General features: G+C 38.5%; 2 protein-coding genes across 5 annotated transcripts; one reads left to right on the top strand and one right to left on the bottom strand.

Moving 5' to 3' along the window:
- Positions 1 to 360: 360 nt before the first annotated feature.
- On the top strand, positions 361 to 13,409 carry syap1 (synapse associated protein 1). 2 transcript variants are annotated; one of them, XM_044139424.1, is made up of 11 exons: positions 491 to 556; positions 5,281 to 5,444; positions 7,106 to 7,296; positions 8,376 to 8,494; positions 8,705 to 8,771; positions 9,184 to 9,257; positions 9,638 to 9,777; positions 10,335 to 10,498; positions 11,793 to 11,839; positions 11,952 to 12,108; positions 12,230 to 13,409. In XM_044139424.1, exons 1-11 carry the CDS (start codon positions 506 to 508, stop codon positions 12,358 to 12,360), a joined length of 1,305 nt encoding a protein of 434 aa, XP_043995359.1. In that variant the 5' UTR covers positions 491 to 505; the 3' UTR covers positions 12,361 to 13,409. The 2 variants fall into 2 exon arrangements, with proteins under 2 accessions (XP_043995368.1, XP_043995359.1); XM_044139433.1 differs by lacking the exons at positions 491 to 556; positions 5,281 to 5,444 and adding an exon at positions 361 to 407.
- On the bottom strand, positions 2,614 to 6,592 carry phospho2 (phosphatase, orphan 2). Of its 3 annotated transcripts, XM_044139454.1 has the most exons (4): positions 6,510 to 6,592; positions 5,974 to 6,067; positions 5,767 to 5,861; positions 2,614 to 5,023 (listed from the first exon to the last, which is right to left on the bottom strand). In XM_044139454.1, the coding sequence occupies exons 2-4, from the start codon at positions 6,042 to 6,044 to the stop codon at positions 4,455 to 4,457; spliced, it is 735 nt and encodes a 244-aa protein (XP_043995389.1). In that variant the 5' UTR covers positions 6,045 to 6,067; positions 6,510 to 6,592; the 3' UTR covers positions 2,614 to 4,454. The 3 variants fall into 3 exon arrangements, with proteins under 3 accessions (XP_043995389.1, XP_043995396.1, XP_043995380.1); XM_044139461.1 differs by lacking the exon at positions 5,974 to 6,067; XM_044139445.1 differs by lacking the exon at positions 6,510 to 6,592 and having other exon boundaries at positions 5,974 to 6,503.
- Positions 13,410 to 16,743: the final 3,334 nt, after the last annotated feature.

The raw sequence follows: 16,743 nt of genomic DNA on the forward strand, positions 1-16,743 counted from the left end.
AATAGAGAGCTTTGTCATTTTTATTGTAGGGTCACCTCAATTTTGAAAGGCCGTATCTTAAATATTCACTTAGTGCTTATCAGAATTGTAAAATTTTTTTCAAATTAGTAATTGTTTTGATTCTGTAGTTTTAAATGCATTGCTTTTTGCATGCATTGCATTGCTTTATATATATAAATATATATATACTTTTATTTTATTTACTGTTGATTTTCATTTAAATCTACTGTTAAAGGTGTTTTAGGGACATATGCTATAAATTAGGCTATGGCTAAACATCTTTTCTTTTTTTGTATCACACGCTTCATATGTTCAACAACCGGTTGTAGATAGGTGCGCAAACCACGAAGAAGAACAGGAAGTAGGATGATGACGCGGCAGGTTAGCGCGTGAGCAGATTTATTCAGGTGGGATTTTAATCGTGTTTCTTATTTAATGAAAACATTGAGATATGATGTTTTTGTTTTATTTTTTACAACATTGGTGGAATATTGACAAAGTTGTAATGGAAACGCTGCCACTGTCGTCCTATAAAAAGCTGCAGACTCCATTCTTTGTAAGTGAGAAAATCAAATGCTTATTTTCCCCCACACGTGATAAACAGATGGATAGACAAATACTTGCAAGAAGTTCATACAAATCTACAGCAGAAATTACATTACAAATGTTAAATTTAAACCTGGGGCACTGCAAAGATTTCATATGACATGCGATTACAAATGAGCTTTAATTTGGCATCTGATGCCAGCATGGAGACTGTTTTGTCTCTTTGCAGTGGATTAATGTGAATGTTAGTTGAGAAAATCAAAGACTGCTTCTGGATTTATATTAGTCCAAAACAAATGGATGTTTATGGTAATATAAGTCTTCAGCTTACATTATTTGTGCTGTTAAATCTTTTAGCTGAATTTTCCTGCTAGATCAGCTTTTTTTTTTTTTTTTTTTTTTTTTTTTTTTTTAAATAACTGATGCTGCAACACAAACTGCATACATATCAGGAAATTATTAATATCACCTCAGGTGATGTTAGTAAGTCAAAACCGACCACGACATTTTTTATTAATATTTCAGCACTGTTTCCACCACAGTGAATTTTCGTATTTGCACTTGAAGTTTGTACCTTCACAGTGTGTTCTGGAGTAAATGAGCTGCAGTGTTTGGAAAGGCCTGGAGGGCAGACACCGCTAAACACAGGCAGGGTGGGAACCAGCAGGCAAGCTTTGTGTCCCAGGAGTGAATCTGTTTTCACCTCTCATCATTATGCTGTATTAGGGTCATCGGAGGTAGGAACAAGAACAAGGAGGAGTACATTTCTGGAAACAACCCCAACACTTTTGAGATTAATCTCATAAATTTTTTAGAACCGAAAAAAACTTTTTCATTTCTGAGTTTGAAAAGTTGAAAAATTGTTAGAAAAGTCAGTAGTTTTAAAATGAATCTAAAAATGTTTCTGGAAACAAATGTGGAAATTTTAGCTTGAAAAGTTTCACATCTGACGTTTTAGACATCTGTCCCAGAAATTTTCTAGATTAAAAAAAGAAAAACTTAAAAATTTCTGAGTTTGAAAAGTCCAAATTTACTGGAAAACGTCCATAAGTTTTTCATTTTATTTTATTTTTTATTATTTTTGACTAATTGATCCCTAATCATAAACTCTTAAACATGTGGAAACATAAATTGAAAAGCTTAAGGCTGCATTGAGGAATTTTTAATAGTTATTAAAACACCTTTAATCTCAGATTGTACCAATAGTATGAATAAAATAAAAACCCACAACAGCTCATCCTCACAAATCTGATGCTGATGAACAGGAACGTTTTATCTTTATTAATATGCAAAATAAGATATGTGATCCATTCAGTACTACTAAACTTAAATTGTTGCTTAAATAACTTTAACACTTAAAAAGTACTACAGATGTTTAAAAATATGTTTCCATTAGTGACAAATCAAATTAAATTCCTTTGGCTCCACAATTTTTCTGAATCACAGTCAAAGGCACTCTGACGCCCCATCAATAAATACCTTCATACTCCCACATACGGCCAACAGTAGAAATGTACATCTATAAAACTCATAGTGTAAATAAAAGCCAGACACAAATGGCCTTCTTAAATTTCCAGTAACAAGGGGCTCCTACAAACATAAAAATGTTTATATGCCTTAGAAATCTATATCCAGTGTTAAAATGGTCATTATATTTTGTCTGGAGATAGGGCAGGCAAAATAATAAAAATAATACTCTGCATGTGTACATGATGCGTGTTCTTATTATCACAACTGCTCCAAATGGGTCAGTTATGGCTGAAGGTAGTGTTATGAAATTCATTTCATCATCCTGAAGATCAGGGCTGCACACAACCCAGCAATAAACTCAGATGAATGTTGATTAGAATGCTCCAAATGCAATAAATATGGACAACCCTGACCATCCTCTTCATGAGAAAACAGAACCTCTTCACTCAGAGGCTTCTTCAGATTCACTGTAATACAACAGATCCAAATATGCAACTGACCAAGACAGCATTGTGTAGATAACTAATTATTCAAGTCTCCTGTTTCTTAGAAAAATAAAAATAAGCTATAATGGATTTAAATATAAACTAAAAAATTTAGTAACTGGAGAAATATTTATTTATTTAATCTTCAAGCATTAAAGTTTGATTACAAGCAACGTATCCAAGGAGACCAGATGTGTTTTGAGGCATTTTCTGAAGACTGGATCAGGCGCTGACGATTTTTTCCAAATTTCCGAACAAAAGAAAACAAAACAGATCTTCTCAACCAGAAATAAATGTTCAAACACAAGCAGTTTAATCTCCTGCAATTCAAAAAAAAAAAAAAAAGTTAACTAACAAACAAATGAATCACAACTGGACTAACTCAAACTGAGACAATTATTTTCCTAATGAATTTTAACATTCAAGTGACTTCTGAAAATGATGCATCACTAAATTGCAATGGAGCAAAACACTGTTTACAATACACTAAATTTAGTGACTTTGTGAGATTAATAAGCAGAAATTGGTTGTTCTTTCAATATTTTTTTATAAGAATAAAGTTGTGTGTTGTTATATAAACCACAATTTTCAAAAAGCTGGTTCCAAAGCTCCTCTCAAACCAAAACAACTACAGTCAGCGTTTCTGACATTTTCCAAAAGTTCAAATAATTAACATAGAAATCACAAGACAAATTCAATTAACTCACAAATATGTTACATCCCACAAAGGTAAATATTTTCATGAGGCTAACACAAGGCCAGGTTTAGCCAACTGTAATCAGATGGAAACACAATGATTTGAATATTGAGTTTCAGAATATCCATCCATCCATCCATTTTCTTTACACCCTTCTTCCCTAAATGGGGTCGGGAGGGTTGCTGGTGCCTATTTCCAGCTGCGTCCCGGGTGAGAGGCGGGGTACACCTGGACAGGTCGCCAGTCTGTCGCAGGGCAACACAAAGACATACAAGACAAACAACCATTCACACACACACACTCACACCTAGGGAGAATTTAGAGAAACCAATTAACCTGACAGTCATGTTTTTGGAAGCCGGAGAACCTGGAGAGAACCCACCATGCACAGGGAGAACATGCAAACTCCATGCAGAAAGATCCCCGGCTGGGAATCGAACCCAGGACCTTCTTGCTGCAAGGCAACAGCTCTACCAACTGCGCCACTGTGCAGCCCAGTTTCAGAATATTAGAACATAAAAGATAATGTGTGGCACAAAAATGTCGGGGGGGTTTTCTGGTTCTTCATGGTAACCATAAAGATTTTCAAGCTAGACAGGAAACCCTAAACAAGTGAGAAGGGATCTCATTTAAAACTCACACCGATAACTAAAAAGTATTTCTTTTGTTATTCTTTCGTGCTCTCGTCTGGTCAAGATAAATTTACTTTTGTTATATTCTCAAATATCCATAAAGGCATAACATAGCTATAAAATCTTTTTCTTTTAAATGATGTAGTTCTTAACAAAATTTTCTGGATGATAAAACTGGCCTAGAAGTTATTGTTATAAACAATAATATTGTCATTTTGAGACCATTTTCAACTAATATACTGGTAATCCCACAGTAATGCAAGTTGGCCCTCTCAAAGACTAATAAACTTTCCTTTTGCACAAAATACTTCACACTGGAACTGGAAGACATCTTAAATATCCAAAATAAAACTTAACAACCAAAAACAATAAAGAGCAAATAAAACACAAACAAAATCATCGATAAAACGGGTTCTAAAATCTCTGTAAACAAAATTGCCCTTCGAAAAATATTAATCATCAGAATGGAAATGATCAAGCTCGTTTTAATTGATCATGCAATTAATTGATTGTTTACTGCGATAGGCTTAGTTGTTATTATAATAAAATCACTTCATCCCTACAAATTCTTTAGTTCTAATTAAAAATATAAGAGCCATAATAAAATCTTTTGCACGATGTGGATCATTGAGACTGCAGACTGTCTCTGAGTTCCTGCAGGATCTCAGTGCCGCTGCTCCATGGAATGACTTTAGCTGAAATGGAGCCGTTGCCTTCCTCATCTCTTAGTCGGGTCAGCATCTTATCCAGGGTGTAGCCCTTCCTGGGCATCACAGCGTCACGCTCACTCAGACAGAGCGCGGGACAGAGGTCGTTCCCGCCGTCCCCCACGTAAAGCACCCGCCCGTACACCTCGCCGCCGTCTGCCTTCTCGGAAAGGTACGTCTCCAGGACTTTTTTCTTGCACATGTTGACGGGGCACTTGGCGCACTGGTGCGAGTGGTGGGGCCGCAGCTCCATGCAGCCGGACTCGCTGATGCTGGCCGGGTTGGAATACACCTGGTCCACAGCTTCCCGGAGTCCCACCCCCTGAAGGACCCATTCGATGAACATGGTGTTGGCGTCGGAGACGATGATGCAGTCCACCGTGCTTTTATTCTCAGATACGAATGTGAGCAGCTCCGGCATGCCGGGTGTGAAGGGAATGGTCTCCATGATGCTGCGGACCCGGTCGGGGGCGACCCCCTGGTCTCCTATTAGAACCAACGACAGAAATGGTCAGAATGAAAAACTGGGGCGCAGATTACATAAAAACTCTGTAAATTAATCCTGAGTTATAGAAAGAAAGCTAAGGCCGAAGCTGAATTCCATTACTTAGGGTATTGCTGACCCTCTCCATATTCTTTGTGCCTTAAAACCGCAGTATGTAACTTTTATAAAAAAAATGTTCTTTGTTAAAACTGTCACCGTGTCATTACAGTTTGTTATGAGACAGGTAATCTGTGTACAGATCAATCTCCTCCACCTCCCACCTGAGCTGCTGTCTGAAGAAATGCACCGCTCCCAACCAAAAACAACCAATCAGCGCCAGGAGGAGGGTCTTAATGCTCTTAATCACGCTGGTGAACGAGCCCCGAAATGTGCTAATGGTGGAGAAACAACTTACCATTACAGGTAAACCATTTATCCGCCACCATGGCCATGCTAACTGGCCTTAGCAGTCACCACAGGCTCCAGGTTTAGAGAAAAGCGGTAACGGTAGAAGGAGGGAGTGGCACAAACATGGGCTTGATTGACAGCGCCAACATCCTCATCCTGGCTCTGATTGGTTGTACAATGTCTAAATTGTTATTGAACCAGAAACTTTTGCTAGGGGTAAGTTAACTTTTAAGTTAAAGTAGAGTTCATGGATAGACTCAGAGTTTGTTGAACCACCTCTGTGGAGGGTCCACTGAATCACAAACTGAAGCATAAGAACAATGTAATAGGTTCTAACCTATGTAGGCCATCACTCTGCCCATGTACTCAGTCCACTGGCCCCTCCTGTATGTGCTCTCCACGGAGTCTGGGAGAGTCTGCGTCGGAAGACACCTTAAAGCAGAAAAAATAAAGATCACCAGTTAATAAACTAACACTTAGAACGCTTATAAAATACCCTGTTTCTTTGTACCCTATGACATGTAATAACACTTTTAATACATACTTGATGACCCAAATGTCACAGTTCTCGTCCACCACAGTGTGATCAAAATCAAACACCATCAGAATCTTCATTTTTAGCCGCACTTTCAAACAGCCTGCCTCGGAAGAAGAATTTATTAACTTCAACATCATGTACGTTGCATGTTTATTACTGGGCCACGTTTGTCTTTTCAAATCAAATCAATATCGAATGACTCAATAAAACACAATTACGCTGAAGGGAATGGTCTCCATGAAACAATGAATCTATCAGGCCGATCGGAAAACCACGTTTAAACTAATATTTTTTTCATTTTTGTATTTTGTATTAGTACGTGGAAGTTCCGTTTAAGTGTTCTGTCTTTAAAATGGCCAGGTATTTACCGGACGTCTGGTGTAACCTTGTTTTCTTGCAAGTAAACCTGGTAAATTCCCCTGTCCGCACTTTCACTTGATTTTAGCAGACACAACGAGGAATATATAAACTGCACTACGCTGTATTTCGACTCAATTTACACAAACTTCAACTTAAACAAGTGAAACGAGAACGAAACTAACCCGTATTCTTCCTGTCATCAAGCTGTCGAGGCAGTATTCATGTCCATGGTCGAGATTACATCTAAGTCGCTCGCGCTGTGCGGACGTCTACCTGTTTTCTGCTAATTACCGCCCCCTTCTGGCTGTTTCTTCAGAATGGCACGTTATTGGAGAATATTTAAAATGATTCGTTGGATACCCCCCATATATATATCTCGTTGGATATGGAGGTATCCAACGAGATACCTCCATAAGGAGATACCTCCATAGTAAATTGTGTACTAATTTACTAAGGTAAATTAACGTTTTGATTTTTTAAATTATGCTTTATGCTTGTCGTAAAGGTCACACAACTTTATTATTATTGCAATTATGATTATATGTAATCATAATAATATCATAATGATGATAATGAAAATCATTAAGGAAGTCAATAAACGTATTACAGCCTTGTGGCCACTGAGTGGCAGCATTGAGCGAGCACCGCAAAAAAACGTAGAGACGAAGAAGCTTCTAGTTCCTGGTTGCATTAAAAACATTTTTACATTTGTGTGAGTTCGCAGTCAGTTTCCGTTTGTCATTTTTCTTTTATCAGTTTGTTTTCTCCCTTGGACCAGTATGTTCAAAGGGTTCGGGACGTGGCTGGGTTTGGAGAAGACATCAGAGGAGAAGGAAAGCCTCAGTGTGGAGCAGGAAGAGAAGGTGGTTGAAGCCCAAAACGAGGTAAACAAACAGCAAGCAGCTGAGCAGGATGATGGGGCAACGGAGACGAAAGAAGAAACCCCTGATCACAGCAAAGGACTCGGTGGTGAGAAGCAAATGTTACTATTTTCTTCTGAATGATCATACCTAACTGTGGTCAGAGGTTTGTTTGATCCACGCCTAATGGTAATGAAAGATGAATGTTTTGTTTATTTTGAGCTCTAAAGGATTTTTTTTAAATCTATTTTCCCAAGGTGGAACGATTCACGTACAATTTCAACCGTTTTAGTCCCTCACATTTTAATCTCTTGAGGATTTTCTCAAATCAATACATATCTCTGGTAAATTGTAGGTTTAAAAACTGTAAAAGCAGTTTGGAGTTATTCTTAAGAAGGGCTGCCAAATCCAGGTTGATCCATTAACCAATACAGGTAAACAATTCTTCAAAATCATTCTGTCGTGATCTGATAGAAAGACCTGTTGGATCAAAGGAATTTGTTTAAGCTGCTTATGAACAACTAACCACATACTGGAAACTGGTGGAACACCAGTGTCACTGGGAACAGGAGAACCGGCTTGAAGACGGCTGCATGAGCAAACTAAGACTTAAAGCTATTTCTTGCTTCACCTTTCAGTTGATCATATATATGCCAGGTTTTCATATAACAGCTTTTTGGAGCTAAAATATTATGTTCAGTTTGTAAAACAGTTTTTTTTTTTAAAGGAAATAGGTTATTGATTATCACTTATTTATCTCTTGAGTTTGGGGGCCTTTTTCTACCAGTCATAGTTGAGCTGAAACAAACAAACTGGAACAGTATTCTTGTGGAAATGGTCAAGGAATGGAATGAAGGAGAGTTAAAAGCCACGTAATGCCAAAGCATTAAAATAATTATCCCAGCCAAACTTATTTAAAGAAACAGTACAGGAGAAAGGGAAGGTTAGTGTTATGGAGGTATAGGAGCCTCTGGTTAAAATGGTCACACAGTGGAATGATCACACAGCCAAAAGACCACAACAACACAGAAAGGACAGTTCAAATAAAACATTAAAACTTAATATTAACAACCCGTTTTGCCCAAAAAGAGTGGATGTACATTTCTGAGTATTTTAGAAAAAAAACGTATCAGTCTGCCACACCTTGTGTAACCCTTCTGTTCTCTGTTCTGCTTCCACCAATTGAAGAGTTCATCTTCAGTTTCGCCTCCAGTGCCACCAAGAAGTTGTCAGAGTCTGTGGTGGGAACCGCTCAGACCATCAAGAAGACGGTGGAAGAAGGGAAGATCGATGGCATCATAGATAAGGCACTTTGCTCTTCTGGCTTATGGGACTTTTAGGACATGTTTCTTCAAAGATGGTTGAATTTATTTTATTTCAAGGGCGGTGTTTGACTTATCATTTGTTCTGTTAAGACAGATAAGCCAGTTGATTGGTCTTCTGTTGATTGTATTGTAAACTTGTTTGTCTGTGTGTGTGTGTGCGTGTGTGTGTGTGTGTGTTGTTTTTCTTTGCAGACTATTCTGGGAGATTTCCATAAGGAGCAAGAGAGGTTTGTCCAAGAGAAGAAGGCCAAAAAGTCAGGTGAAAGAAAGACCTCAGGGTTTATGGCAGCAAACCTACAGCGAAGAAGATGGAAACTATTCCATCTTCTCCAATGTATCTGATTTTATTGTAAAGAGCTACGCAAAGTTTAAAGTTTTTCAAAATGTAAAGAAAATAACACGCAGGAATTTCAAAATGTTCTTCTAATACAAATCTGAAGAGTGCGGTGTGCCCCTACCAGCATGGATGTGTAGAAACAACAATTGTTCTCAGATATCTCTTCAGACATATTTTAATGTGCTGGTAAAATGTCTAGTTTTTAACCTACATAATATAGAAATACATGATATAATAATTAGATAGCAGAGATGTTGCCTGATCTGAATGGCCGGTATCACTTGGTATTATACTGTGACTGACTGAGTGTCTCTGTTGGCTAATGTTTGTGTAGAAGCAGCAGTGCCTCCCTGGGTGGGCTACAATGAGGAGGAGATCATCCAGCAGCAGATCCTGGCTCTCTCCGCTGTAAGAAAATTCTACTCTGAGTGCAGAAAAAAAAAAAGTACTGTCATTAGCGTTATTTGTAATTGGCTTACAGTGTACCAATGTTATTAGAGCTGTTGATCTTAACCCCACAGGAGTAGAAAACGACAACAAAAAAGATACAGAGTGTGCCATATAATTTTAACTATTGTAAAGTAACATCAGCTGATAAACACAAACTTTGCAGTGTTTGAATTTTGAGCTTAAATATTAAACAAGTTAACAAGTTTGTTAGCGGTGTAGCATTGTACACCACTTGCAAACAAACGTGTCAGCACACATGATTCCTAATGCCGCGAGACATGGTGGGTCTATCAGTCTACTACGCACTGACCTTTGACCTCCGGGTCGTCTGGTTCCAGGACAAGCGGAACTTCCTGCGGGATCCTCCTGCTGGTGTCCAGTTCCACTTCGACATGGAGCACATGTACCCTCTGGCGGCCGTCATGCTGGAGGAAGACCAGCTTCTCAACCGCATGCGCTTCGACCTAGTTCCTAAACAGTAAGGGCTCCTTCAGCTTCCTGTGCGAAAATTCAAACCTGTAAGGACCAATCAGGTGCAGGCCACTCTGTCTCCTCTTCTTTCGGGTGCCGATTTTGGACCTTTACCTTTAACCTGCTGCTGAGAGAACAGACGACACAAACTGGTCTACCAGGTCAAAATAGTTGAGGTTGTGTGATGTAATTATGATCTTTTGTCTATTGTGTACATTCCCATTGGGTTGTTGGGAAGCCTGATTGTTTCTCTGATGTAAGAAGAAGTTGAAGAGGCACAGTTGGAATCAAAGGATTATAAGATACACCTGAAAATACTTTGATGTTGAAATTGTTTATCTTTTTAAATAGTTTAGTGTTACTTTGATGTGTTGTCGATGGCTCCAACCGAAAATGCAAAGATGCAAAACAGCGGAGAGGCTGAAAGGGCCAGAATCTCTTTACATTTTAAACACCTTATCCCCAGCAGTCCCCTGATTGTCGCGGAACTACTAATGATTCGCTCCTTGATTGTCACGACATGTTAAGATGTGAAAATACTGTCATGGGTTTGCATTCTGACAGGGTGAAGGAGGACGTGTTTTGGAGGAATTATTTCTACAGGGTGTCTCTGATCAAGCAGTCGGCTCAGCTCACGGCGCTGGCAGCCCACCAGCAGCAGCAGCAGCAGCAGCAGAACGGCGGGGAGGGCGGGGACAGTGTTTCACCTGACGACATCGTCTTAAAAGGTCCTGCTTTGGTTTCCTACCTGTGTTTTTTGTGAATTAGCCACAGAGTTACAAGGTGATCTGGAAAATTCTTTACAAAAAAGTATTTTCCAGCTCTGGATAAGTGTGGAAAATCTGGAAAAATGTTCCCGGATGTGTCTGTCTATAGATTTCTCTAGTTTGAGGGTTTTGCAAGTTGCCTGATCTCTGCTGAAACGTCTGGCATGAATTCATCTTAAAGTTTAATTTTTATATTTCTGATATTAATAATAGTAATAATAATGCACAATGTATTTATTTGTAGTCATCACAGAATCCATGTGTGTAGTTTAGCAATCGCAGGAGGCTCCTCATATGCAATATTTGGTTGAATATTATGTTTCAAGTGCCATACATTGAAATTCTTTCTAAAAATGTGGGCTAATAAAGAACAAATCTTTACAGTGATTTAGAAAAAAACTATTTTTTGGAAGTTGTCTATGTTTTTTCAGCTGCATTAGGATTATTTTGCCCCTCTGAATCCAAAGATGACATCCATTTTTCTCAACCAGGTCAGGTTTTTATTCTAATTTGATTTAGAGAAATTTGATCTTCTGACTAAATTGTTGACATTTTTGTGACATTTTCAGTTCATTTCCATTAATGTTGCTCATCCAAAAGAGGTTTTAGGACAAGAAAGAATGTTTTCTAACAGACTGTATTAATTTAATGTTACAAACTTGGAGATTTCTGTAAACTGAATAATAAACCCTGATAATGGTAAGTACATGTAAATTGAAGATGACGTCTTCATTGTGTAAAATTCTCCGTCTCTTTCCTGTCCTGATGGAATCTCTCCTGCTCGTCACTCATTGATCAGATTCTCAGGAAACCGATCCAGATGTGAGAACAAGTCATGCATTTTGTTGCTCATGACAGAAACACCAATGTGACTTTTGGATTCAGCACATCAGAATTACCCTAAAGCAGTTGAAAAACCACAGACAATTCTTTTTGGCTGTTGACCAGTGTTGCCATAATCAGCCAAATTACATTTATTTTTGATCAGCTCTAGTTTATATTTTAATTGTACTTAAAATATTTGAAACCATTGGACTGAGATCTGTTTAAGATTCAATGTAGATAAGTTTTGACTTTATGTGAGAAAAAAAAAATCTCTCTCTTGTTAAAATGATTTTGAATCCTAGTAGCGTTAAAAGCAGGATTTTAAAATCTTGCTAAACTTGCCTATAAACAACAGTCTGCAGCAGCCCTGCTCCCTGACCCTTCGAACTTCATGAACTGGAAACTTAAACATGATATTGTTTCTTTGCAGAGGTTAGACCAAAAACTCCACCAGTTTCCATCAGCGACATACAGAAGGTAAAATATATATATATATATCATGACCCTGAATAATGTTTTTTCATGTCATGTTTAAAAAAGAGGAAAAGCAGTCATTTAACTTTAACCTGCCTGCATACTCAAACCTCAGGCACCCCATGAGGAGGAGGAAGAGATTTCAACAAGTCCCGGAGTCTCGGAGTTTGTGAGCGACGCTTTCGACTCGACGGCGATCAACCACGAGGACCTGAGGAAAGAGATGGAGCAGCTGGTGCTGGACAAGAAGGACAGCGCCTCGTCCCCAGACGGTCAGCCTCCTCAGTGCTCCTTTGTTGTCGAGTTTTTTGTTGTTGGTTTTTTTTTTTTACGGTGAATGAAACCAGTTTCGCTGTAAATCCCAAACTGCTCTGATCGTTGCTTCCCGTCCAGATGAGGCAGCAGACTGGGAAGAAGAGCTGCAGCAACAACTCCAGGAGTACGAGGTGGTGACCGAGTCAGACAACAAGGACGACCAGTGGGAACAGGAGATCGAGAAGATGCTCCAGTCCGAGGACAGCTAGGGAACGACGGCGCATCAAACCGCGGCTCCGAATCAGCCACCAGTGATGCACGAGGGCCGACTCGCCCAAATCTTTCTTTCCTGACGCAGTAAAGTTGATCCAGCTGTAGTAAAAGTGCATCAGTTGGAGGCAGGGCGGGTATATTAATGAAGTAGTACTTTCTTAATTAGTTTGATCTTCTCCTTTATCTCCAGCCTCTGTCTTTTGACTTGCACGTCCTCTAGAGGGAGCTCTGGGACAACTTACACCAGTTTTGCACAATAGGAGGCATTTCCTGCTTGGTTGGACAACTGTGTGTTGCATAGTGAGGAAGGTTAAATGTAAAATTAAGCGGCATGTAAATAAAGACAGCTGTAACACTATACTGGAAGTTAGATTTCCTTCATTATGAAATATTTTATTTCTTCTTACTTTGTGTACAATGTTTCTCTATAGCTGGAAAACTGTACTTTTACTATGATTTTCTTACTTCCTTTGGATTCTTTAATAAATGGTAATGTTATTTCAGACCAGACTGCATCACATCTATGGTGGAGAAATTATGGAATGAATAATGTTGGAGGTAGATGTAAGCTATAGTGTCACTGCAGCATGAACACGACAAGACGTTTTGCCACCATTGCAAAAAAGGTTTTTTTTAAGTGACTTAACATCAAGTTGTCTTTAATTGTGAAGTGGAAAACAATACATGACTTTCAAACATTTTCTATAAATAAGATCAAAGATTGGGGCTTGCATTTGTATTTGGCTCCAGCAGCAACGTTTTGTAGAAGCTCCTTCTGCTGTTACAACTGCTAAATGTTTCAGAGTATGGACACATGTACAGACTGAAATGCAGTGAGGGGCACTCCTCCTCTGATCTACTAATAGTGGAGATAATTAGTTTTTGGGTTTTTTTGCTTGGCGCTTTAGCGATTGTGCAAACTTTGAAAACAGTTAGTGCCCTTAGCTTCCCCTAAATATTTTTTTTCTAGATAAATCTTGACGCGCTGATTGACTCGGCCAATTTGTAAACTTTCAGCTGAATAAAGTTTGACATTTGTGGTGAAGTTTTGGTTATCAACTGTTAATTACGTCCTTACAAGAGCAGCTAGACGTTTATAATCATGCTCTTATTTTGAAGTGGGTTAAGATTGGTTAAGCAGCACTAATACTTCTTTTCTCTATTTCCTAATAACTATTTCAGTCAACAAGCATACAGGATCAAAGTAAACATAAATTAGACATTAAATATTTAATCCTTGATATTCAAAGAATGTCAAGAACATTCATGACATTCTTTGATTGAATTAATTTCTCTTAGGCATAATTACAAAAGCTAAAATTTGTCTTGAGAATGTGGATCCGTACTGGGCTGATTTGTAGCCTTCAAATAATTTTAAGAGAAGTTTTACATAACTTATAACTTGATGTAAAAAATAACGTTTATTTTAGCCACATAAATTATCAGCAGCAAACAAGTAGCCATGTATCTCAATGTGAAAACATTAAGCTGAACAATGTCAGGCATTGAGAAGTTTTAATTATTGTTATTAAATGTTATCACACATGCTGTTTTGAAGCCAACAGCCAATCAGACACATTTAGGGCGAAACCAACTCATTTAAAGTTAAAACTCAGTTTCACACAAATACAGTCGTGGTAGCAGAAATGTTTGGCTGTTAAACTGGACCGTTCGGGGTCGCTATCAAGCTAAGTTTCTATTAGCAGCTCCATAAATCTTACATTACCAAGACACATTAAAACCTACCTTCATCTTGGTTTTTTTTTATTCTTCCTCTTTCTTTTCTTTCTTCATGTAGGATAAGTCATTTTTGCGACATTGTTTTGCTAAATTTATCTTCTATTAGAGCTCTGGAGATGTGGATGCTCGACAGCTCGTGTTACAGGTGAAGCGTGACCTCTCGCGGCCACCAGGGGGCCCTCAAGAGCAATTTATTTTTTTTATTTTAGTCCATAAAAAATAATAATTTCTACATACATTATCAAATATTTTTGTAGAAACAAATAATTTTATAATGAAATTATGTGGTTTTGTTATAATACCTTAGAAATAATGAACATTTAAAGACGTGGCGTGTGAATACTTTTGAAAGGCACTATAAGATGTCCGTATACATTAAAGGATGATGAGATTTTTGTTTGGATGTCAGAACTTTAATGTGTCCATGTAAAAAGTTTAAGTTAGAATTTCAAATTGGTTTTATTATTAGTTTTGAAAATCTACTGAGGCCTTTTAGGGACATTGAAAATAAAAATAATATGAAAAAGCTTTCTCGTGCGCGCCACACACCATTGCGCACGACGTTCTAATGTATATATATATATATATATATATATATATATATATATATATATATATATATATATATATATATATATATATATATATATATATATATATATATATAATATAATTCTTTTCTCCTACAATGTCTTTCTAGGGGTTCCGTCAAAAACAACAAGAACTAATGTTCTCCTACAATGTCTTTCTAGGGGTTCCGTCAAAAACAACAAGAACTAATGTGCATGGTGGAAGTAAGGAAAGCAAAGAGTAATATCAGACGTGAAACAATCACTAAAGGAACACAGACGCGTGCAATCACCAACCAGCAGTCATACCGCAGTTAGCCACAAGAGGGCTCCAGACTCCTACCTGCTTTAACCCGACAATATTGAAGTATTTCTGTGATCTTCAACTGTCTTTTCTCAAAAAACTACTGTAGTGAGTAAATATGTTGCTAAATATATTTTATATATTTTTCATTAACAAATGCATCAGACAAATAAGTTCTATGTACATAATGGCAAAAAGAAGAAAATCTGTAAAAACCATTGACTTGTACCAGGCTTAATGAGTTTATCCAGTAGTTGTAGTTTTTTCACACCATCCCGTTTCATCTCAAGTCTGAGCGTGTTCACCTCTCCCTGCATTCCCATCCTACACTTCCGCCTGCACCGACAACTCAGGGATGGAAGAGAAGAAAGTCCAAGTGAGTGAGGGAGTGAGTCAGCCAGTGTGGAATAACAGACCCCTTGTTTTCGTTGTAGAAAGTCTGTAATGCCATTAAATGAGACACACACGCGGCTCTGCTTGTTCCGACCATGTCTCAGCGTGTTTCCTACATTCTACACGAGACGGCTGGAAACAAGCAGAAACATGTCTGCACCGTCTAAGCCTCTCTTTTCTGTACAAAAAAGACACTAGATGGGGGAAAAAGAAAGAATCAATATAAAGATCAATACACAGTGTATGTGAGCCATTGTTTGGGTTTAACCAGGATCAGATGCAGGTAGCTTAATGAATAGACATCTGAATGGGGGTTGGGTTGGACTAGGTTGGGGGATTCTCTCTTTGTTTTGGTCCTCATTCTCATCTCGGCACAGTCTCCTGCTTCAGCATCACAGCCGGAGCCCACCAGCTGCTTTCATGCAGAACTGCACTGGTCACCATGGTGACAAAGCCCAGCAGAAGAGGACCCATGTGTGTGCTTTTATTGCCTGTGCGTGATGTCGTTTTAACAGGGTTTTAATAATGCATAGAGGTAGACCTGAGTGTGTGTGTGCGTGTGTGTGTGTGTGTGTGTGCGTGTGTCGACCTGGGTGTGTATGTGTGTGTCATAGCCTATTTCTGTGTCTACATTCCAGACAAAGAAACGGTGACTGATGAGTAGCGGAAATAAGTGGTTTTTCTCGGTAGACGTGATTATTTATATAAAATTTATACTTTGCGCTGGTAACAACCCAAGCAAGCCAAACAAATAAACCGGAATTTACTCTACAAATCATGTGTAAGAAGGTGGAAGGATAAAAGAAGCAGGTCCTGAAAAGACTAGCTAAAAAAACAGTTGAAATTGCTCAGGATTTAGAAAGCAGACCTGCCCTCAACAGCGCTAACTAACATCTGTTTGGTTAGTCCTAATTAATAGGCACTGTGATGATTTTTGAATGTTGTCATAACGTGCATGTACATTTCACCCTTTGCTTCCATCCCTTTTAGAAAACTATAACCAGTCTCCGGTGAAACAAGTACTCAGGCAACACATACATTTACTGTATAATTTCTGCTAAACTGAAGAGGTTGAGTTCAGCAAAGTGCTGCCGGCCATTGTTTTTGTTATCTACCCATGCAAGTGTAGAACAAACTCTGCAGCTGTCTGTTCTGAGCATGTGCGCTTTCACACCTGCAGAGTCCTTCACACTGTCACGGCGGATGTTCCCAGAAGGTTTCGCTCTGAGACCAGGTTTCAAAAAGTGCCAGTGTCAGAAAACCCAGTCAATGGTAAACAAACGAATTGATCGCAACAAACATTTTACAGTTTAGCCGAAAACCGACTCAGTGTGAAGGGGGCCGAAGAAAGTTCTGGGGTTAGGAGAAACTGC

This window comes from Gambusia affinis, linkage group LG02 (genome assembly GCF_019740435.1).
Source record: "Gambusia affinis linkage group LG02, SWU_Gaff_1.0, whole genome shotgun sequence".
NCBI lineage: Eukaryota > Metazoa > Chordata > Actinopteri > Cyprinodontiformes > Poeciliidae > Gambusia > Gambusia affinis.